Source organism: Hylobates moloch, unplaced genomic scaffold (genome assembly GCF_009828535.3).
Source record: "Hylobates moloch isolate HMO894 unplaced genomic scaffold, HMol_V3 SCAFFOLD_1, whole genome shotgun sequence".
In the NCBI taxonomy this organism is placed as follows: domain Eukaryota; kingdom Metazoa; phylum Chordata; class Mammalia; order Primates; family Hylobatidae; genus Hylobates; species Hylobates moloch.
This window is the reverse complement of record NW_026652276.1, coordinates 19,308,810-19,332,648: the sequence shown is the minus strand read 5'-3', so window position 1 is coordinate 19,332,648 and position 23,839 is coordinate 19,308,810. Positions and strand designations below refer to the sequence as shown.

The window sequence follows — 23,839 nt, the reverse complement described above, 5'->3', positions numbered from 1 at the left end:
AGAACAGACCCCATGCTGGAAGCTTTTCCACACTGTAAGGACGAGTTTCATATTGACTGCACTGGTTCCCTGGAAAACCTTTTGTCTACCTGGGATGAAAGGTAGACTATCCAGAGAACCAGATTTTCTTTCTATCTGTATATTACATTTATCCTGCATTCAGAGCAGAAGAAGAAAATAGGCTAATTCCCATTTGTGAAAACCTATGGAATTTCCATGCCATCCCTCAATACCATGTGGGGGCCCCCAGCCAGTTTGCTAAGGTGTTAATGATCTGTAATTACTTCCCGTGTTGCCTCCTTATGGGTTTTTGCTTTCATGCACAGGCCTTTGGGGCCTCAGCCCAAAGAAGTATGATGGATGATGGAACTTAATTGGGTCCTTTTTGGAAAGTGGCCCCATCAACAATACGGAGAAAAGCCCTCCACTTAGGGCAAGCCACACATTGAGTTAATCATTATGCTCTTTAACTGATAATTAAATGAAGAAATAGTTCTCTGCTGCCACAGTAATTTTTTTTCTTTTGAGACAGGGTCTTACTCTGTCGCCCAGGCTGGAGTGCATCATGGCTCACTGCAGTCCACTGCAGTCTTGACCTCCCCGGCTCAGGTGATCCTCCCACCACAGCCTCCCGAGTAGCTGGGACTACAGGTGTTCCCACCACACCTGGAAAATTTTTGTATTTTTTTGTAGAGACAGGGTTTCACCATGTTGCCCAGGCTGATCTCAAACTCCTGGGTCAAGTGATCCACCTTCCTTGGCCTCCCAAAGTGCTGGGATTACAGGTGTGAGCCACCATGCCTGGCCCGCCACAGCGACTGTTTAAAATAAACTTTTATTGTATTTATTTATTTATTATTTATTTATTTAGAGACAGTCCTGCTCTGTTGCCCAGGCTGGAGTGCAGTGGCGTGATCTCGGCTCACTGCAAGCCCCACCTCCCGGGTTCACACCATTCTGCCTCAGCCTCCCGAGTAGCTGGGACTACAGGTGCCTGCCACCACGCCCGGCTAATTTTTTGTATTTTTAGTAGAGATGGGGTTTCACCGTGTTAGCCAGGATGGTCTCGATCTCCTGACCTCATGATCTGCCTGCCTCGGCCTCCCAAAGTGCTGGGATTACAGGCATGAGCCACCACGACTGGCCTAAACTTTTATTTTTTTTTAGAGAAGTTTTAGGTTCACAGCAAAGTTGAGTGGAAAGTATAGAGTTCTCATAATACCTTCTCCCCACGCCACATACATACAACCTCCCCCACTACCAAAATTCCCCGCCACAGTAATACATTTGTTACAATCCATGGCCCTACATTGACATATCATTATTTCTCAAAGTCTATAGTGTACATTAGGGTTCATTCTTGGTGCTGTATGTTAATGGGTTTTGACAAATGTAGAATGACATGTATCTACCCTTATAGTATCCTACAGAATAGTTTCACTGTCTAAAATTCCTCTGTGCTCTGCCTGTTCACCTCTCCCTCTCCTCAGTCCCTGGAAGCCACTGATCTTTTTTTACTGTCTTCATGGTTTTGCCTTTTCTAGAATGTCATATAGTTGGAATTATACAGTAGGTTCCCTTTGCAGACAGGCTTCTTTCACTTAGTGATATGCATTTAGGCTCCTCCATATCTTGTCATGGCTCGATGGCTCATATTTTAGTGCTGAGTAATATTCCATTGTCTGGATGAACCACAGTTTATTTATTCATTTACCTACTGAAGGACATCTTGGTTGCTTCCAAGTTTTGACAATTAAAAATAAAGCTGCTATAAGCATCCTTGCACAGGTTTTTTTGTGGAGGTAAGTTTTCAGTTCACTTGGATGAACACCAAAGAGTGTGACATCTGAGTCATATGGTAAGAGTATGTTTAGTGTTATAAGAAACTGCCAAACCATCTTCCAAAGTGGCTGTACCATTTTGCATTCCTATAAGCAATGAATGAGAGTTCCTATTGTTCCACATCCTTGTCAGCATTTGGTATTGTCAGTGTTTTGGACTTAGCCATTCTAATAGGTGTGTAGTTGTATTTCATTGTTGTTTTAAGTTGGAATTCCCTAATGTCATGTGATGTCGAACATTTATAGTAATGTTTTTAAATCTTAGACAAAACTATTCAATTCTGCCAGACCCAGTACCTCTTTTTTCTTAAAGCATGATGATCCCATTTTATTGGACAAATAACATGCACAGGAGCTAAGCAGACTTTTTGCTAATGTTTCATTTTTTATGCTGTGCGGGAACAATGATCTTATCTATCTTATTTTCAGTGGTATTCCCCCAAACCAGCACAGTACCTGGTCCATATGATTCACTCACTAAATATTTACTGTAGTTGGTTAAGTAGTGGCCTCCAAAAAGATATCCCCACATTCGAATCCCTAGAATCTGTGAACATTGCTGTTTTGGGAAAAATGGTCCTTGTAGATGTAATTAAGTTTAGGATGTTGAGATGGAAAGATCATCCTGGATTATCTGGATAGACCAATCCAATGACAAGTACCATTATAAGAAAAAAGCAGAGGGAGAGATGAGACAGGCAGAAGAAGAGATAGAAGAGGAGGAAGCAATGTGACCGCAGAGGTGGAGATCAGAGTGATGTGGCCACAGGTCAAAGAGTACCTACAGCTACCAGAAACTGGAAGAGGCAAAGAAAGGACCCTCCCCTAAAACATCCAGAATGAGTGTGGCCCGGTGGACCCCTTGATTTCAGACTTCTGGCCTCTAAGCCCTATGTATCCACTAGTCAATTTTCCATCTCTATGGAGTTGCTTATTCTGGACATTTTATATAAATGGAATCATACAATGTGTGATCTTTTGCGTCTGGCTCACTAAATTTAGCATAATAGCACCTCCTGTTATATTCTAAATATATTGTAATATTCCTTTTACTTTCTTAAAATTCATAGATAATATGACCTACTTAACACATACAATTTTTTAAATAACGTGCTTTATAATAAAAATAACTTTTAAAATAACTATATGTTGTAACATGTCTACACTAGGCTATTTATTTCATAGGATAGGGGCCTTGAACCTGCTTTACTATTTATGAAGCAGTATCACTATGAATGTGCCAATGATGGTAGCTGGGACACAAATATGCAGTGTTGAAGTCTCAAATACAATAATCAGCATTTCCCTTGATGATAACCTGATTTCTCCAAATGATGAACAATTCTTTTTTTTAATGTTTAACTTTAAAATAAAATAGAGATGGAGTCTCACTATGTAGCCCAGGCTGGTCTCAAATTCCTGTCCTCAAGTGATCCTCCTGCCTCGGCCTCCCACAGTGCTGGGATTATGGGCAAGAGCCACTCACTATACCTGGCTAGTTCTTGATAAAGTTCCAAATAAACCAAAGTTCAATTTTCTCTCAGTCTACACAGTAGTTATGGCCTTGGAAACTTCAGTGTATGTTCATAACCTGCAAGAAAATATTTGGTGTTTACTTGTAAAAGAGAGTTAGGCTCTCAACACTGAGGATTACAGATGGGTTTTTTACCTACATGGACGTCTGGCAGAACACTCAAGAGTCATGTTAGACACAAAAACCAGTTTTCACAGAGTGGCACTGTCCTGTGCATTGAAAGGCATGTTGCATCCCTGGCCTCCTCCCTCTAAATGCCAATAGTGACTGCAATCACTGCACTGACCAGAATGTCCCCCAGGAGAGCGTCCATCCCTGCTGTGGACCAGGGGCTGAGCCCTTCTCAACTTCAAAACCACTTCCACATGCCTGATCACCTCTGAGTCCATATTCCATCAATTTCTTTCTCCTCTCTTCCATATGTAATTTCTCCCTATTTGTTATTCTCCGTACATTTATCAACCCATTCAGCATTCTTTCATTAAAAAAAAAAAAAAAAAACACATTCTTCAAATCTGTTTTCTGCCCTACTGCTGACTTACATCATACTGCATCTCTCATCTGGATTTTGCAATATTATCTTAACTGATGTCCTTCCTTCAAGTCCTGATATCCTCATCCCCACTCTACTCCTGGTATCAAAAGGTGCCATCAGACATGCAGATCAGGTCAGGCCAGGCCTCTGCCCAGAATCTCCCAGTAGGCTAAAGATCCATTCTACAACATGGTGCCTCATCACCAGGTTCTCCCCAAACATCTGCTTCTCACATTTCAGAAAAATGTTGAACCACTTTTTTTTTTCTTTTTTTGGGATGGAGTCTCGCTCTGTCGCCCAGGCTGGAGTGCAGTGGCATGATCTTGGCTCATTGCAACCTCCACCTCCCAGGTTCAAGCAATTCTGCTGCCTCAGCCTCCTGAGTAGCTGGGACTACAGGTGCCCGCCACAACACCCAGCTAATTTTTGAATTTTTAGTAGAGATGGGGTTTCACCATATTGGTCAGGCTGGTCTCGAACTACTGACCTCAGATGATCCACCTGCATTGGCCTCCCAAAGTGCTGGGATTACAGGCGTGAGCCACTGCACCCGGCCTGAACCACTTTTTAAGACATGATTGGCATACAGTAAACTGCACATATTTAACAGCTTTATCAAGGTATAATTCATGTACTACACAATTCACCCATTTAAAGCACGTAATTCAATAATTTTTAGTGTAGCCACAGGGTTCACACATGTTTAAAATATATAAGTTGAGGGCTGAGCGTGATGGCTCATGCTTGTAATCCCAGCACTTTGGGAGGCCAAGGCAGGCGGATCACCTGAGGTCAGGAGTTCAAGGCCAGCCTGGCCAACACGGTGAAACCCCATCTCTATTAAAAATACAGAAAGTATCCAGGTGTGATGGTGCGTGACTGTAGTCCTAGCTATTTGGGAGGCTGAGGCACAAGAATTGCTTGAACCTGGGAGGTGGAGGTTGCAGTAAGCCAAGATTGTGCCACTGCACTCTAGCCCAGGCAACAGAGCAACACTCTGTCTCAAAAAAATAAAAATATATACAAGTTGACACACTTTAAGATAGGTACCTATCCCTGAAATCATTACCACAATCAAGATGATATTTATCACCCCCTAAAGTTTTCTTATGCCTATTTGTAATTTCTTTTCCCCTCCCTAGCAACCACTTACTTGCTTTCTGTCATTATAAAGTAGTTCACATTTCCAAGAATTTTACATAAACAAATCATGTAGTATGTACTGTTTACTTTGTCATTTGTCTTGGTCTGGCTTCTCTTCATTCAGCATAATTATTTTGAGATTCATCCGTGTTGTAAGCATATGTCAATAGTTTATTCTTTTTTGTTGCTGAGTAGTATTCACTTGTGTGATTATACCACAATTTGTGTACTTACTTGTTAATGGTAATGGGGTTGTTTCCAGTTTGAGGCTATTACAAAAAAGAGCTGTTATGAACATTCATATGTGAGTATTTGGTCATATTGCTTTTGTTCCTCATGGGCAAATACCTAAGAGTGGGAAGACTGGATCATATGATAAGTATATGTTAAGAAACTTACCATATAAGTATATAGGTAGACTTTTTAAGAAACTACCAAACTATTTTCCAAAGTGGTGGAAGCACTTTTGTGTTTCCTCCAGAGGCATATGAGAGGTTCAGGTGCTCCATGTCCTCACCAACACTTGATGTGTCAGTCTTGTGAATTTTGGGGAACACACTTAGACCATGGCAGTAGGTCCCCAATAAATATTTGTTTAATAAAAATATAAATGCTGACTATTATAGTAATATATATCGGTCACTTTCTATGTGCCAGGCACTATACTAAGTGTTTTGCATACATTTTCTCATTTAATTCTCCTAACAAATCTAGGAGATGAGCACTATTTTATTTTCATTTAGGAAATGAGAAACTTAGCCCTTCTAGTGGATGTGTAGCGGTGTGCCTCACAGTTTAAACTCTAGTGGTCCTAACCTCCTAGGAGTTCCCCCTACCTGTTATCCAGCATCACTTCCCCAAGCCTTTGCTCTGGCTGTTCTTGCAACCTGGATGCTTCTTTACCCATCCCTTAGTTAAACCATCTTCCTTTTGATACAGACAGGAGACAGGGAAATACTGGGTAGAAGAGGGTGGTCCCCTGGCAAAGTCCCCACCCTCCAGCCTGGAAACCCACTGCCCTAAATAGGGATAGGCATTCCTGTTTTCTCACCCCTCCATCCTGTATCCATATAAACCTCAAATCCCAGACTCCACAGGCAGACAAGCAGAAGAGCAGAAGAGCAGCAGAATGGCACAGCAGAGAAGGAGAGAAGAGGAAGAACGTCTGAACATTGAGAGGAGTTCCGCTGGGGACAGTCGGAGAGGAGATCAGCTGCTGGATAGACAAACTCCAGGGGAAGATCATTTTCCCACTGCATCCGCCTTCCAACTCCCCATCTGTTCCACTGAGAGCCACCTCCACCACTCAATAAAACCCCTGTATTCACCATCCTTCAAGGCCTTCCTGGACGCTGGACAAGAACCCGGGTAGCAAGATGGCACTGAGCTGGTTAACACTTAAGCTGTCTGTGATAGCAGAGCTAAAAAAGCACTGTAGCATGCCCACTGGGGCTTTGAGAGTTGCAGACACACATCCCTAGACTCCTAACGTGGGGCCAGAGCACCAAAAGCACTTGCCCCGGCTCCCTGCACCCTGCCCGTCTTCGTGCTTCCTCTCCCGTGAGGGGTTTCAGCAGCAGCTGCAGCCAAACAGACGAGCCACACCCCTGTCGCACATCCTGTGAGGGGAGTCAGGGAACTCTCCTATTTCACTTTAACCAACCCCAGGTTCTCTGGCCATCCAGGTTGAACCAGAGTTTTCTATATATATATGTATGTATATATATATATATACACATATATTCTGTGGATTGTTTTTCAAAGCCTTTTCACATTATCCTCTGAAATCTTCTTATTGTGTTACCGTTTTCCCTACTCAAGGATGGGGACCTAATACAAGGCTTGGCTCATCATAGCATCATTGTCACAAATGGCAATGCCAGAGACAGGATACAACCTTCTGAGAGTGATACTTTTCCTCTGCAACTTGAAAAATGTAGCTCTAACTATTTTCTCCTGTATAAAGAGAGCTGTGATCACAGTCATTGTTATTTGAAAATTATTAATGAGACATAATATGCAGCTGTAATATTTTTAAATAAAATGAATAATTTTCCTAATTCCACAAAACATTCTTCAAACATAGAAGGGGAAATATAAATGAAGACAAAGGAACTCATGAACGTCAAAGAAATTTAACTTTATCTGAAGGAGAGTCACCCAATCATTATTTTTATGATTTTAAGGTTTCCTGTTTCTGAGGATTTTAAGTATTTTTTTACCCTTATCCTCTATGTTAGGGTGTGAGGATTTTAAGTATTTTTGAGGGAACTAGGATTAGTAGTTATGCCTATGATATTTTGTTTATGTTGGTGGGTGAGGAAGAAGTAGGACTGAGAAGTGTATTTCAAGCAGTTTCTGAGAAATTCCCAGTAGTCGGTAATACCTGCCAGTTTTTCAACTCCCCAGATAATGGTCAGTTAGTTGTGGTTTTTACAGGTTCACAGGAGGGAGGCAGAAACATAAAAAGAATGAGCTGATTTCCAGGAGAGCAGTTCCTGGTGGTTAAGTGGATGGTAAAGAAGTTAAGTTTCAAAGTCCAATTCGAAATTGCAGCTATGGAATTCAGGGTAATTGTCGCTGAGGCTTTATAGCCTGTGGATTTGGCCTGCTGTGCACAGGGAGTGGTTCTTGGTTTTTAGCCCAGAGCAAAGTGGCAGTGAAGCACAAACACATATGCAACACCTTCTCAGGGGGTTACTGGGTTTGCTGGAATTATGCACGGAATTAACCAGCAACTCAAGGAGTTAAAAGAAAGCACAAGAATGTGGGAACTCCTACAGCAATCCAGCTGACTAACCAAAATTATTTTGAAATAGTTCTTCATAGCGGGTTTTGTTCCAAGCAAGGTAATGCCATCCATCACGAGCTAAATAAAACCCTGGTAAGGTCAACACAGTCCTGGTAAAATATGTTTTATGATTAAAGCCCACAACAAAGTGATTTGTACAAGAGGACTACATAGTGCGGTGCTTCTTAAATTCCCCTGTGCACACAAATCACCTGGCAATCTTGTGAAAACAGAGATTCTAATTTAGTAGGTCTAAGGAGAATCCTGAGATGACTACATGTTAAAGCAGCTCCTGGGTGGGGCTGGTACAGCCAGTTCTCAGACAATGCTTTAAGTTGCAAAGGCAGGTACTTAAGTAAATACCTTGCTCTTGCATATTAGATTATGAAGTTGTCCTGTACATTTCTTTGACAAAGTAAATTAGTCTATTGTTAATAATCCTATTCACTCCTTCACAAAGTAAACAAGTCTGTTGTTAATAATCCTATTCACTTTTAGAGGGTATGGACATTCAATTCTTTTTTTAAAAAATCAACTTTTGTTTTAGATATGGGGGTTGTATGCGCAGGTTTGTCACAGGGATATAGTGCACCCAGGTAGTGAGCATAATAAACAATAGTTTTTCAACCTACTCCCTCCCCCTCTAGTGGTCCACAGTGTCTGTTGTTCCCATGTTTATGTCCTTGTGTGCTCAGTGTTTAGCTCATAGTTATAAGTGAGAACATGTGGTATTTGGTTTTCTGTTCCTGAATTAATTTGCTTAGTATTTTGACCTCCAGCTCCATCCATGTTGTTGCAAGGACATGATTTTGTTCTTTTTTATGGCTGTGTAGTATTCCATAGTGTACATGTACCACATTTTCTTTATCCAGTCCACTACTGATGGGCACCTAGGTGGATTCCATGTCTCTGCTATTGTGAATACTGCTGCAATGAACAGATGAGCATATGTGTCTTTTTGGTATAATGATCTGTTTTCCTTTGGGTATATACTCAGTAATGGGATTACTGGGTCGAACAGTAGCTCTGATTTTAAGTTCTTTGAGAAATCTCTAAACTGCTTTCCACAGTGACTGAACTAATTTACATTCCCACCAGCAGTGTATAAGCATTTCCTTTTCCCCACAGCCTCACCAGCATCTTTTGTTTTTTGACTTTTTAATAATAGTGATTCTGACTGGTGTGAGGTGGTATCTCATTGTGGTTTTTGACTTGTGTTTCTCTGATGATTTGTGATGCTGAGCATTTTTTCATCTTTTTTCAGTAGATTTGAACACTGGTATGTCTTCTTTTGAGAACATGTTCGTGTACATCAAATTCTGATTTCTATCTTCTGCTTTAAAAAAAAGGAGGGAGAATATTTCTTCGTTAATGACCTCATGGAAAAATCATTTTTAAAAACTCCATATTAGGCCAGGCGTGGCAGCTCACGTCTGTAGTCCCGGCACTTTGGGAGGTCGAGGCCGGCAGATCACCTGAGGTCAGGACGTCAAGACCAGCTTGACCAACATGGTGACACCCTGTCTCTACAAAAATACAAAAATTAGCCAGGCGTGGTGGCAGATGTCTGTAATCCTAGCTAGTCAGGAGTCTGAGGCAAAAGAATCGCTTGAACCCGGGAGGCGGAGGTTGCAGTGTGCTGGGTACAGTGTGCATTCCAGTCTGGGCGACAGAGTGAGACTCTGAAAAGAAAAAAAAGAAAAACCTCCGTATTGAGCCCTTTTTTTGAGACAGGGTCTTGCTCTGTTGCCCAGGCTGCAGTGCAGTGGCTCCAATCTGGACTTCCTGAGCTCAAGCAATCCTCCCGCCTCAGCCTCTCAAGTATCTGGTACCACAGGCATACACCATCACACCTGACAAATTTTTAAGTTTTTTGTGGAGACAGGGTCTCACCATCTTGCCCAGGCTTGCCTTGAATTCCTGGGCTCAAGCTGTCCTCCCGCCTTGGCCTCGCAAAGTGTTGGGATTATAGGCATTAGCCACTACACCCAACCTGAGTCTTTATTTAAAGACTGAAAATACCCATGCCATTTATTTGACTGATGCTCCTGATTACTAAAGAAGTTACAGTAAATCCAGTATGTTGCCTTCATACAATAGTGGCATTCAAAAAGTATCTTACTAGCTGTTCAAGTGGTTAAAATTTGAAAACAAATGCTGCCTGGTTTGAGTATTAGGTTATCTTTAGTGCAGGACCATCGTGGTTTGGAGGTAGCATCATGTGGTAGTTTAAGCACAGACTTTGAAGTCAGACTTTCTAGATTCTAATCCCAGTTCTGCCACTTGCTGACTGTGTGCCTGTGGATGAGTGTGCAATGGTTTACTCATCTGTGAAATTGGTCTGCATTCTCCAGGTCTTACTAGATTGAGTAAAAATCTGCAAAGCTCCTAGAACAGTGTCCAACACATATATAAGCTACGTAAGTGTTTGTTAAATACAAGATTAAAATAAATAATATATGCATTAATGTCATATCTTAGTTGCTCAGTGGTCCTATGGAATCCGGAAAGCCTGTTCTCCTTTTACCAACTAAAATATCCTATGAGACTTTGCCAACAAGTAGCTGGTCAGAGAGAAAGGAGCCTTCAATCAACAACCTGAGAACCCCAAAATATATCCATGACACTTGGAAATGCATTCATTTTCCTTATTTGATTAGACTTACCTCGGTCCTTTGGTTTTGCAGTTGGTGATGTATATTGGCCAAGTGGCCAAGGATATCCTGAAGTGGCCCCGTCCCTCCTCCCCTCCAGTTGTGAAACTGGAAAAGAGACTGATTGCTGAATATGGAATGCCGTCCACCCACGCCATGGCAGCCACCGCCATTGCCTTCACTCTCCTTATCTCTACTATGGACAGATACCAGGTAAGGTGGCCTGGTTCTTCTTCCTGCCCACCTACTGAGGCAGCAAATAGAGGCTGCACTTGTGAATTTTCTCTTAAAGCTGCTTTGAGGGACCTTAAGGTTTATGAAACAAAGATTAAGAGAAACTGAAACCTATTAAACAGATGACAATTGCATCATAAATAAAGTGACTATATAATTTAGCATTTAAATCAGGTTATGCCTGAGTGTGAACATCAGCACCATATTAATAATGACACAAGGACAACTAGCATAATATGGGCCATCCCAGGAGACCAGCATGTATTATCACCCTGGGCTGCCTGATGAGACAGTGCTTGAATTAGTGTTCTCATCCTCTGTTTGCAAGAGGAGTTTATGTCCTAGTAAATGATTCTCCAGGGCTGAGATGATTCCACCAAATCCCTCTGCCAGACTCCCCAGGGCTTGGGGCAGCAAAGAGTCTGTGCCTCAAATTAGCCTCTAAGGATGTCTCTGCCCTGGTTAAGGCTCAGCCACTAGAAATGATGGTTCAAAGTTTTCCAGAACAGTCTAAATGGCAGAGGATTAATAAATGTTGAAAATAGAAGAATTTTACTTAATATCTGCTTAAATGCCAATTATAGTTAAGACTTAAACAGTTATATTATTACAGCAATGGAAGTTATTTTTCTCCTATTTGAGACCTATGGATCTAATCTTATGTTTAATTTTATAAGTGTTATCTTTTACCCATTGGAAGTTTTATTTGTTTATTTGTTTGTTTGATTTTAAGACAGGGTCTCTGTTGCTGGGGCTGGAGTGCAGTGGCACCATCACCGCTTACTGTAGTCGACCTTCTAGGCTCAAGCAATCCTTCCATCTCATCTTCCCAAGTAGCTGAGACCACAGCTATGCACCACTACACCCAGCTAATTTTTAAAAATTTTTTCTAGTGAAGGGGTCTTGCTATGTTGCCCAGGCTGGTCTTGAACTCCTGGCCTCAAGCAATCTGCCTGCCTGGGCCTCCCAAAGCACTGGGATTACAGGCATGAGCCACTGTACCCAGCCCCACTGGAAGTTTTAGATTCCATTAAATCTAGCAGTCTTGTAGATAAATGGCAGTATTGTTTTGCCCTGTCCCTTTACCCCAGAAGCCCAGGGATGTTCCATATTCCAGGTTGTGCAGAAGCAGGAAGTCTCATGTAGCTGGAAAGACCAGGACTAGTGTGGGATCCCAGCTCTACCGCTGTAGCCTTCTACCTGGTCATCTGGGTTTAGACCTCTCTTACGTAAGAAAGGGACAGTTACAAGGAATACATTTGACTAGATATCATCTTTTGTCATAAGTTACTTAGATGTCATGCCAGGGCCAAACAAAGTCTGAGCTCCCGGCACTGTCTGAATTAACTTAGTGCAGGCTGCTGAGCCATGTTGTACCCAATGTCAGCTGCCCTAGAAGGACGTAGTGGGCCAAGCACCAGCTCCCAGTGGGTTGATCTTGGTGCCCAGAGAGGTCTGTGAACATGCTAATGTTACTTAAGAGAAAAGCAGCAAGTGGAGGCTTGCAGCAGGAAAACCACCACCGTCACCACAGACACATCCATTGCAGAGCCACCCAGTCCTCCTTAAAAAATTCTTGTCAACTTACATGATGTAGCAATTTTCATAAGGTTGGAGTCATGTTGTGAATTTCTTTCCTATTTGATTTTTAATGGTGAATGTATTTAGCTAGCTGAGTTGTTTGCTCATAAACAGCTCTAAATATTGGTTTGTTTATATATTTTATATTTATTCATTTATTTATATATATTTATATATATTATATATTGGTTTATGTGTGTTGAGTACCCCAAAAACTATTGAAATAAAATATTAAAAATGTGTGTTGAGGCTACTGCCCACACTCTAATTTCCAAATGTATTAGCTCATTAATTCTTAACACTCTTAAATTAAAATCTGAGACTTAGTTAATGATAAACCTTAAGAACAGACATGACAAGCAGGTGTTATGGTGCTCATGTGTTACAAGGGGAAGAACACACTGGGCTTGGACTCAGAAGGCATGGCCTCCAGTTCTGACTCGCACTTACCAGCTGTGTGACCTCAGGCAGGTCATTTCACCGCTCTGAACCCCAAGCTCCTGTTGTGAGGGTCAAATGGGAGCACTGAGGGGAAAGTGCCTTTGTGATACAGTTTATTAATAATGTCATTTATTATCATGGGTAAGGGCTTCCTTATTTGTAAAATGGGGCTAATAACAGAGCCTACTTCATAGGGCTATGTGAAGACTAAAGGAGATAGTATAAAGTGCTTTGCCTAATACAGACAGTGCTCTATTGTCTTTGATCTTCTTACTACAGAATACCACAGACACTAGTGCTTGAAGCAGGTAGATTATACGCCTCTGTCTAGTTTATAAGCAGAGTATCTGTGTGTTCCTTATATGATTCAGCATTAGCCAGATTCCTCTAGCCGCTAGTATTACTCAGCAGCAAATGTTGACAGTAGAAACTGCACAAATACTTTTGACATCTGGACCCAAATATGCCGATTCCGACTTTGGGCTCATTGCCCCTGCGTCTTCTACAGAGGAGGAGAAGTCGCTTGTTGGGATTTTCAGATTATAGCCCTGGCTATCTATCTACCTTGCTTCTTGGTCAAATTGTTTGTTTCTTATCGTTCTAATTTAAGAATAGGTAGAAATCGGCCGGGCGCGGTGGCTCAAGCCTGTAATCCCAGCACTTTGGGAGGCCGAGGCAGGCGGATCACGAGGTCAGGAAATCGAGGCCATCCTGGCTAACACGATGAAACCCCGTCTCTACTAAAAATACAAAAAATTAGCCGGGCATGTTGGCGGGCGCCTGTAATCCCAGCTACTCGGGAGGCTGAGCCAGGAGAATGGCGTGAACCCGGGAGGCGGAGCTTGCAGTGAGCCGAGATCGCGCCACTGCACTCCAGCCTGGGTGACAGAGCAAGACTCCGTCTCAAAAAAAAAAGAATAGGTAGAAATCAAAGTTATTCATTTCACTAAAACTGCCAGCACTGTAGTTGTGGTCATGAGTCTTAAAGCCAAGTCCTACTATGTCTCACATGCATGCTTATATGTTGTGAAACTTCCTCCCAGAACTGTATACCTAGGTATCTTCCCCTTCTCTTTCTTCTGTCTCCCCATGTAAAAAATGTTTTAAGATAATCAGATTGCTGGTCTGGGGCATGCAAGACTTGCACTAGCAATTCTTGCATTAATGAATCCTATTTCCACCTGTGACATCAAATCATATACGTCTGAGTGTGATCTAATTCCCTTGTTGTTTCTCCTCCCCCACAGTATCCATTTGTGTTGGGACTGGTGATGGCCGTGGTGTTTTCCACCTTGGTGTGTCTCAGCAGGCTCTACACTGGGATGCATACGGTCCTGGTAAGGCTTTGTGGTCAGGTCTTGTGGCAATTGTTTGAATGGTATTGTGTGACTGTGTCAATATGTTTCTCATACTACTTATTTATAAAATTATTTGCATATGTAATTATATTTCTCATCATGCCAGTGCATTAAGTAATTATTATGTTCGGGTGCATGTATGATAATAGTAATGAAACATTAAGGTAATATCTATGAGGCTGAGCTACGCTGAACCCTCGAGATTTTGAAAATGGGCTAGAACAGTGTTGGAGACTCCGGTCATTTATATTCACATCAGTTTACTGACGATGCAGCAAGCAGTGCAGGAAAAGCCCCCAGGCTCACAGGCACGAGTGAGTAGATGCAGTTCCCCACTTAGGTCCTCACAGAGAGGGGCCTGAAATCAGGGGTCTCCAGTGCCCTTGCAAGGTAAGGGTCCCACCAGGTCAGAGGAGCCCGGAATCATGGCTTTGTTTCCTTCCATACTGTTTTAGGCTGGAGGCAGTGGTGGGAACACAGAGTCCCATCAGCATCTAAAGGTCCATCCACCCTTTTACTATATTAGAAATATTTTTCAGGGCCGCTATGATTGGCACAGTTAAAATTCCTTGAGAATTCAATTTCCCAGTGTGTCCACAGCTGCCTTGAAGTTCCAGAGCATAAGGCTGGCCATGGTTGACCACAGGGGCGCTATTTATCATCGTAATGGGTACGAGAAAGATTTTTTTAAAAAGAAATGGGCCCTTGCTCATTGTGTGTTTATCTCAATTCTGAAGCTCAAAAGTTAAGTTAGCAAAAAACCTGGGAGGGAAAGGCCCACACCCCACACAGGCCTTCTTGCTTCTCTCCCTGGTCCCTTGTGTGGGTTTTTTATGGGCAACGTGGGAGAGAGGGGGCAGAAGGGTAGAAGCCGCAGAGTGAACAGATTGGGGAGACCATTTGTCAAAATGAACAGAGGCCGAAGTAACTCAGAGAAGGGGGTTTACGGCTTCCCAAGGGTCTGTCAGAGAGCAACGTTATGCTTTCCTCTTAAAATGCAAAGGAAGGTGCTGACAGCAACTGACTCAAGGCCAGGCCTCAGAAGAGGCAGGCAAGTCTCCAGGTTAAAGAGTGCTAAAAATCTCAGAATCAAGATAAATAATTTGAATGCAGTTTTTTAAAAAATCAAAATTCATGCTACAAAACCCCATGATGAGCTAAATAGTCAAATTTTAAGTGAAGACAAGATCTGACCCTGTATTTGCATGCTGTGCCTCACCTGTTTCACCTCAGCCTGGCCCTGACCTGGGTGCTGTCTGGGTGAAGGTGGGCCTCAGATCTCGGAAATAAGAAAGGAGCAATGAAGGGCCAGGCCTGTAATTTTACCTCCCAAGGCACATCCTTGCTGTCCCCATCCCACATCACACCACACTGGTGGCCTCTGAGATGGAGGGAAGGAGGGGAGGAGGGCATTCTCAATTTGCTACGCTGCTGCTTCATGTTACAAAGAGGTTCTCTCCAAATACGTTCATAGACTTCAATATGGAATGAAGAACTCTTGGGTTCTCTGGTATCTCTTTTTATCTGGGGCTACTGTTTAATTTCTGTAGGCTTTAATAAAAAAATGATCTTGGTAATGATAGACTGCGTAAAGAAAATGTGGTATATATATATCATGGAATACTATGCAGCCATGAAAAGGAATGAGAGCATGTCCTTTGACATGGGTGAAGCTGGAAGCCATCATCCTCAGCAAACTAACACAGGAACAGAAAACCTAACACCGCATGTTCTCACTCATAAATGGGAGCTGAACGATGAAAACACACAGACACAGGGAGGGGAACAACACACACCAGGGCCTGTTGGGAGGTTGGGGGTGAGGGGAGGGAACTTAGAGGATGGTCAATAGGTGCAGCAAACCACCATGGCACACGTATACCTGTGTAACAAACGTGCATGTTCTGCACATGGATCTCGGAACTTAAAGTAAAATTTAAAAAAGAATGATCTTGAGAACTTGGGTTAAAGTTAAAATGAAAGTAAGCATGTGCATGTGGAGCTACAGAGATGAATAAAGAGTACACAAAACCCACCTCAACAGAAACACAGCTGCAGCTTTTTCTTTTTAAAGTGAGTTGTGGGGACAGTAAGCAGATATTTAGGGGAAGATAGATTAGGCCTTTCATTCAGATGCAAGGAATGGGTACCATCCCCCTTTTGGGAGCATTTGTCCCAGAAGAAGCTGGAGCAAGAGGCCACAGCAACCACTGTCCCCAACCCCATCTGTTCTGTCAGGACCCAGGGCTTCTTTCATGCTCATAATTTTATTTCATAAAGATCTTAGACCCTGACTCAGGCTCAGGCCCAGGTACCAGTCAGGCTACAGGACCAGAGAATGGCCTAGGGTGCAATGATGAGTAATTTCTAGTACAAGGGAACAGTTGGTTTTAATGGTAGGATAAGGTAGAATTGTGGATTAATAGTCTTTATTCAGCAGCAACTTAATCAGCTCCTACAGGCCCCTGGGCTTGGAATGAGATCTGGGAGCTCTTGTGGTAAAGAAACCTACCCCACCCCTCAGGTGTCCAAGTCTACTGAAGGAGACAGATGTCTATACTGCTGATTACCTGACATGATGATATAGTTAGGATGGAATAGCTAGATTGAGCCAACTATGATAGCATACCCCTTCCCTGGGCCCCTCACAATCTCTAGGGAATGTCTTTTATAATGGCTCTCAACCATAGCTGCATGTTCCAACCCCGTGGGGAGCTTCTAAAAAAATCTCTCTAAAGATATTTGTACCCCATGTTCAGAGAAGCCTTATTCACAATAGCCTAAAGGTGAGCCCAAGTGTTCACTGACAGATGAATGGATAAACATAGTGTGACACCCAGGCCTAACTCAGAGTCATAGCGGGTTCAGTTCCAAACCATCACAATCAAGTGAATATCACAATCAAGCACGTCACACAATTTTTTTTTGTTTCTCAGTGCATATAAAAATGTTTACACTATTCTGTTGTCTACTAAGTGTGCAATTGCATTATGTCTAAAAAAAGCATTATAATACCTTAATTTAGAAATAATTTATTGCTAAAAAATGCTAACAATTATCTGGGGCTTCTGTGGGTCATAATGTTTTTGCTAGTGGAGCATCTGGCTCGGTGTTGATGGCTGCTGACTGATTAGGGTCGTGATTGCTGAAGGGTGGAGTGGCTGTGGCAAGTTTTGTTTTTGTTTTTGTTTTTGAGGCATCTCAGTCTGTCACCCGGGCTGGAGTGCAGTGGTGAGATCTTGGCTCACTGCAATGTCTGCCTTCCAGATTCAATCAATTCTCCTACCTCGGCCTCCCGAGTAGCTGGGACTACAGGCATGCACCACCACATCTGGCTAATTTTTGTATTTTTAGTAGAGACCGTGTCTCACTATGTTGCCCAGGCTTGTCTCAAATTCTTGGGCTCAAGCAATCATACCACCTCAGCCTCCCAAAGTGCTGGGATTACAGGCATGAGCCACCGTGTCCTGTTTCTTAAAATAGACAACAATGAAGTTTGCTGCATCAATTGACTCTTCCTTTTAGGAAAGATTTCTTTGTAGAATGCCAATGCTGTTTTTTTCCTTATTTTTCTCCCCTTTACATATGCCAAACCGTGTGATGATATTTGATAGCCTTTTACCCAGAGGAGAACTTTCAAAATTAGAGTCAATCCTCTCAAACCCTGCAATTGCTTTATCCACTACGTTTATGTAATATTCTGTCCTTTCTTGTCATTTTAACAATGTTCACAGCATCTTCACCTGGAGTAGATTTCATCTGAAAAGATTACTTTGTTTATCCATAAAAAGCAACTCTTCATCCATTCAAGTTTTATCATGAGGTTGCAGCAATTCAGTCACATCTTCAGGCTCCACATCTAATTCCAGTTCTCTTGATATTTTTTTTTTTTAATTTTTTGAGACAGAGTCTCACTCTGTCACCCAGGCTGAAGTGCAATGGTATGATCTCTACTCACTGCAACCTCCGCCTCCCGGGTTCAAGCCATTGTCCTGCCTCAGCCTCCCAAGTAGCTGGGACTACAGGCATGCGCTGCCACACCCAGCTAATTTTTGTATTTTTAGTAGAGGCGGGATTTCACCATGTTGGCCAGGCTAGTCTTGAACTCCTGACATGAAGTGATCCGTCTACCTTGGTCTCCCAAAGTGCTGGGATTACAGGCATGAGCCACTGCGCCCGGCCTCTTGCTATTTTAATCATATCTGCAGTTACTTCCTCCACTGAAGTCGTAACCCCCTCAAAGTTATCCATAAGGTTTGGAATCAATATCTCCCAAACTCCTGTTAATGTTGATAGCTTGACCTCCTCCCACGAACATGAATCACAAAGGTTCTTAATGGCATCTAGAATGGTGAATCCTTTCCAGAAGATTTTCAATTTACTTTGTCCAGATCTATCAGAGGAATCACTATCTATGGTAGCTATAGCCTTACAAAATGTGTTTCTTAAAAAGTAAAACTTGAAAGTAGCAATGCCTCCTTGATCCCTGGGCTGTGGAATGGATGTTGTGTTTAGCAGGCATGAAAACAACATGAATCTTGTACATCTTGTACATCTCCATCTTGGGTGACCAGGTGTGTTGTCCATTAGCAATAATAGTTTGAAAGGAATCTTTTGCTCTGAGCAGTAGGTCAAAACAATGGGCTTAAAATATTCAGTAAATTATGCTGCAAACAGATGTGCTGTCACCCAGACTTTGTTATTTCATTTCTAGAGCACAGGCAGAGTAGATTTAGCATAATTCTTAAGGGCCCTAGAATTTTCAGAATGGTAAATGGCCATTGGTTTCACCTTAAAGTCACCAGCTGCATTAACCCCTAACAAGAGCAGTAGCCTGTCCTTTGAAGTGTTGAAGCCAGACATTGACTTCTCTCTAGCTGTGAAAGTCCTAGATGGCGTCTTCTTCCAATGTAAGGCTGTTTTATCTACATTGAAATGCTGTTGTGTAATGTAGCCACCTTCATCAATGACCTTAGCTAGATTTTCTGGATAACTAGCTATAGCTTCTCTATCAGAACTTGCTGCTTCACCTTGCACATTTATGTTTTGAACGTGGCTTCTTTCCTTAAACCTCATGAACCAAATTCTGCTAGTGTCAGACTTTTTTTCTGCAGCTTCCTTACCTCTCAATCATCATAGAGCTAAAGAGAGTTAGGGTTTTGCTCTGGATTAGACTTTGGCTTAAGGGAATGTTGTGACTGGTTTGATTTTCCAACCAGGCCACTCAAACTTTATAATAAGGCTGTTTAATTTTCTTATCATTCATGTATTCATGAGAGTAGCACTTTTAATTGCCTTCAATAACTTTTCCATTCCATTCTCAATATGGCTCTTTGGAATAAGATGCTTAGCTTTTGGCCTGTCTGAGTTTTTGAAATGCCTTCCTCACTAAGCTTAATCATTTCCAGCTTTTGATTTAAAGTAAGAGATGACAGCCAGGTGCAGTGGCTCACCTGGAATCCCAGTGCTTTGAGAGTCTGAGGAGAGAGGTTTGCTTGAGCCCAGGAGTTGGAGGCTGTAGTGAGCTATGCTTGTACGACTGCACTCCAGCCTGGGTGACAGAATGAGATCCAGCCTCCAAAATAAATAAATAATAAATAAATAAAGTGAGAGACATGTGACTCTTCTTTCACTTGAACACTGAGAGGCTATTAGGGTTGTTAATGGGCCTAATTTCATATTGTTGTGTCTCAGAGCATAGGGAGGCGAGAGGAAAGCAAGAGAACACAGAGACATAAAATGAGCTCAGACTGTTGGGAAAGTGGCACTGATAGACTTGCTGGATACAGTATTACCACAAAACTTCAATTTGTAAAAAACACAGTATCTGCAAAGTGCAGTCAAGGGAAGCAGAGTAAAATGAGGTGTGCCTGTCCACATACGATGGAGTATTATTAGCCTTAAAAGGGAGGGGAATTCTGACACCTGCTACAGCATAGATGAGCCTTGAAGACATTATGTTAAGTGAGATAAGCCAGTCAGAAAAGGAAATCTTACATGATTCCACTTGCATCAGATACCTAGAGTAATCAAATTCACAGAGACCAAAATTAGAATGATGATTACCAGCGGCTGTCAGGGAGGCAGGGAGGAATGAGGAGTTCTTATTTATTGTGTGTAGAGTTTCAGTTTTGTAAGATGAAAGACATTTTGGAATTGGATGATGATGATGGTTACACAACAACATAAATCCTGTTAATACCACTGGATATTTTAAAATGGTTAAGGTGGTGAATTTTATGTTATGTGTGTGTGTATACATATTAATAGATATATGGAGGTGGGTCCTGAGCTTTGGTATTTTTTTAAGCTCCCTGGTTGATTTTAATATGCAGCCGGAGTTGAGAGTCATTGATTGGACTAATGATCTGTCTTTCATGCTAGATATGGGCATGCCCCTGAACAAAACTGGGTTGGAAGGTAGAGACAGATACTCTGTAGGCACCCAGCATCCACATGAACCACTCTGATCGCACACAGCTTTGATGCTCAGGGCGTATAAGTACATCATTCAGGTGGCTGCCTACTTGATAGAAAGGCTCTCTAGGCTGGGCACGGTGGCTCATGCCTGTAATCTCAGCACTTTGGGAGGCCGAGGCAGGTGGATCACCTGAGGTCAGGAGTTCGAGACCAGCCTGACCAACATGGAGAAACCCCATCTCTACTAAAAATACAAAAAATTAGCCAGGCATCGTGGCACATGCCTGTAATCCCAGCTACTTGGGAGGTTGAGGCAGGACAATCACTTGAAACTGGGAGGCGGAGTTTGCAGTGAGCCGAGATCACGCCATTGCACTCGAGCCTGGGCAACAAGTGTGAAACTCCGTCTCAAAAAAAAAAAAAAAAGAAAAAAGAAAATAAAGAAAAGAAAAAAATGGCTCTCTCTGCATAAGCAGGAGAGCAATTTAAGGAGAGAAATAATTTGCTTATCCCACCTCTTAGGAAGTCACTCTTTGTCAGATGTGGTTTGGTGCCCCGTCAAGGCTTTGCTGACAGGCTCCAGCTAGTCTCCTGGGCAGGCCCAAATGAAGCATGGGGAGGCATTAAACCTGCACAGCTGTGTCATCATCCTCACCAAACCAGATCTGGCCCCACCCCAGGGAGGGTGTCCCTGTCTACCAAGACACCCAAGCAAGAAACATGGGCAACACCCCAGCTCCTCCCTTCCCACACCTCCATCAGTCAGGTAGTCACCAAGCTGAATCCGTTCTGGCTCTTAAATATGTCTCACAGCTGCTCTTACACCACTGCTTGGAAATTATTTCCAAATCTGATTATGCTATTCCATGCATGGAGGAGAAGTTTCTCTATCTCTTGCTGGACGTGAATGATGACACAGCCCCATTTGTGAGCAGCAGCCATTTGGGAATGTTTGGGGAATTGGCCTTTGAGATAAATCAGTACTGTCCATGCCAAAGCATAGAAATAAAACACGGGGCTCCGATGACATCACTGAGTGACTGTACCACCCCTGGGGCCACCCTACCTCTGGGCTCACCATTCAAGGTAAAACAGAGTTCCTTATTGCTGAAGCCAGTTTTTACTGAGGTCTTACATTTTCCCATGGTGAAAGGCGTCCTACGTGAAGTGATAATTTATGAAAACAGTTTTTTGGTGTATAATTTCATGTTCTCTTAGTTTGAAGAATAAACCAGTTGCATCCAGCTGAAGGCAAAGAGAGAGAGAGAAAAAGGGAAAGGAGAGAAGATAGAATGTCTTGGAAGGACTGGGGTAGCTCATGGAGCTCAGGAAGCTGTCAAAAAAAACAAGCCTCAGGAGGGATCAGAAGAGGGGTGGCTCTGAGGAGTGTCATCACCTTCCCTTTGGAGTGCCACCATTCATATATCCCAGCTCCCGACAACCCTTCCCTCAGATCAAAACATATGCAGGTGAGACTTCGGTTGGACCTAGCACTACCCTTGGACCAGTGAGCCTTCGCAGGGGGACAGGTCGCAGAGCAGAAATGCAACCTGGGAGTCACCCCTGTAGGGTGTGAAGGCAGTGTCCTGAGAACAGGGACTGGAAAGAGCCCAATAAGTTCACCACAGTTGAGTATGCCCAAAATCAAGTGGTTACCAGATGCATTAGTCAGGAATCCTTGAATGAAAATAACAGACATCAACTCAAACTAGTTTAAGCTTACATGGAAATGTATTGATGTTTATAACCACAGTATAAGGAGGTTAGAGGTACAGCTGGCATTGGGAGAGTGGGACCCCAGTCCTTGACCTTCATCAGAAACTTCCCTCACCACTCTTCCCCAAGCTTATCTCTGCATGGTGGATTCATACTCTCAGGCTGCCATCCTCCGTGAGATTGGAGTTCTGGGCTTCATTTTTTTTTTTCTATTTCGCTCCTTAAAGGACTTCAGGGAGGAGAGTTACAGGGAAGATCTCACATTGGCTGCACCTGGATAACAAGTCCGTGGCTGCATCAAATGCTATCCCAGGGGTGGTGAGAACTGTGATGGAACCAGCCAGGTCTGGAGCCAACCTGTGCGAGCAGTGGCTCTGATTGACAGCAAAGGTTACGGCTGGGATTGGCATACAGGAGGCTCAGTTCTCTAAAATAAAGTGCCTCCTGGCATCAGAAGCAGGGCAGACAAAGCCCCATGATATGCTCTCTGCGTCTATAGCATGGCATTTTTTCTTCTCTTTCGAAGGCTCAAAATGTGGACCTAATATTGTGTTTGTGGAGGAAGGAGGGCTAGAGCAAACTGATCTAGTATAGGCTGATCAGACTATATTTATGATGCCCTGACTATTCAACCTACACAGAACAGATTTTAAGCCCTTTAACTAATAAAACAACCATCCCAAATATATTAACAGTAAAACTAGCCAGAATTTTTGTTGTTAATGTGTGAAATATGAACAAACAGTGAATACTTGTTCCATTATTTTGCACCTGACCTAGCTGAAATGCTGCTTTATTTTATTGCCCCTAAATTGTTTGATCTGTGGATAATTACACAGATACTGTTTTATTTGCTTATTCATTTATTTTTTTTCCTCCCAAGTTTTGCTTTAGTTTTGGTTGGAGTCAGAGAATGTTGAAAAGGTTTCTCAAATACTGAATTATCTGCAGACCATGCAAAACTGTGTTCTGGCTTTGGACTAGAGCACTTTTGTTGTATTTTTTCATGTTGTTTAAAAAAACTTACTTCAAACTGCCTTACTTAACATGGGGAAAAAAAGCCGATGGCAATATAAATTACACCCTACCAAGCCTTACTTTCTGTTACGCCCTGTTGGATGAGTTACTGAGACAAACTGGGAATTTCGTTATGTTTCTGAGCATCAGTCACTATGTTGGTATGTCCATTGTTTTCTCTTTACCCTAGAGAGACATATTTTTACCTTTTGTAAAAATAGGGAATTATTCCTAGTTTCAAAAGTAATAAATACTCATGGTAAAACATTCACTCCCTCTTGGTTTTAATTTTTTTAAAAGACAAAATAAATCATTATTATTTAACCACCAAAGGAGAAGTTCAGTTACCCATTGTTGGGATTAGGCCTTAGCACACTTTCCAGCAAGAACGTCCATATGTATTACTGACAACAAACACAGGCAAATTAATTTTTGTATCTTCTATCCCAACACTGTTCAAAAAGCCACAGTGGGGGCGCAGTGGCTCAAGCCTTTGGGCACAGTGGCCCAGCACTTTGGGAGGCAAAGGCGGGCAGATCACCTGAGGTCAGGAGTTCAAGACCAGCCTGGCCAA

General features: G+C 42.5%; 1 protein-coding gene across 3 annotated transcripts in view; it reads left to right on the top strand.

The window, feature by feature from the left end:
- The window catches only part of SGPP2 (sphingosine-1-phosphate phosphatase 2), a 126,961-nt gene that overhangs the window by 87,799 nt on the left and 15,323 nt on the right, over positions 1-23,839 (top strand). The window contains exons 3-5 of one of the 3 annotated variants that reach the window (XM_058438046.1): positions 10,532-10,711; positions 14,002-14,091; positions 21,751-22,433. In XM_058438046.1, coding sequence (XP_058294029.1) covers positions 10,532-10,711; positions 14,002-14,091; positions 21,751-21,762 — 282 coding nt within the window. In that variant the 3' untranslated portion in view covers positions 21,763-22,433. Of the gene's footprint in view, positions 1-10,531; positions 10,712-14,001; positions 14,339-21,750; positions 22,434-23,839 lie in introns of those variants that run through there. The other 2 variants (XM_032754356.2, XM_032754355.2) reach the window with 2 other exon arrangements.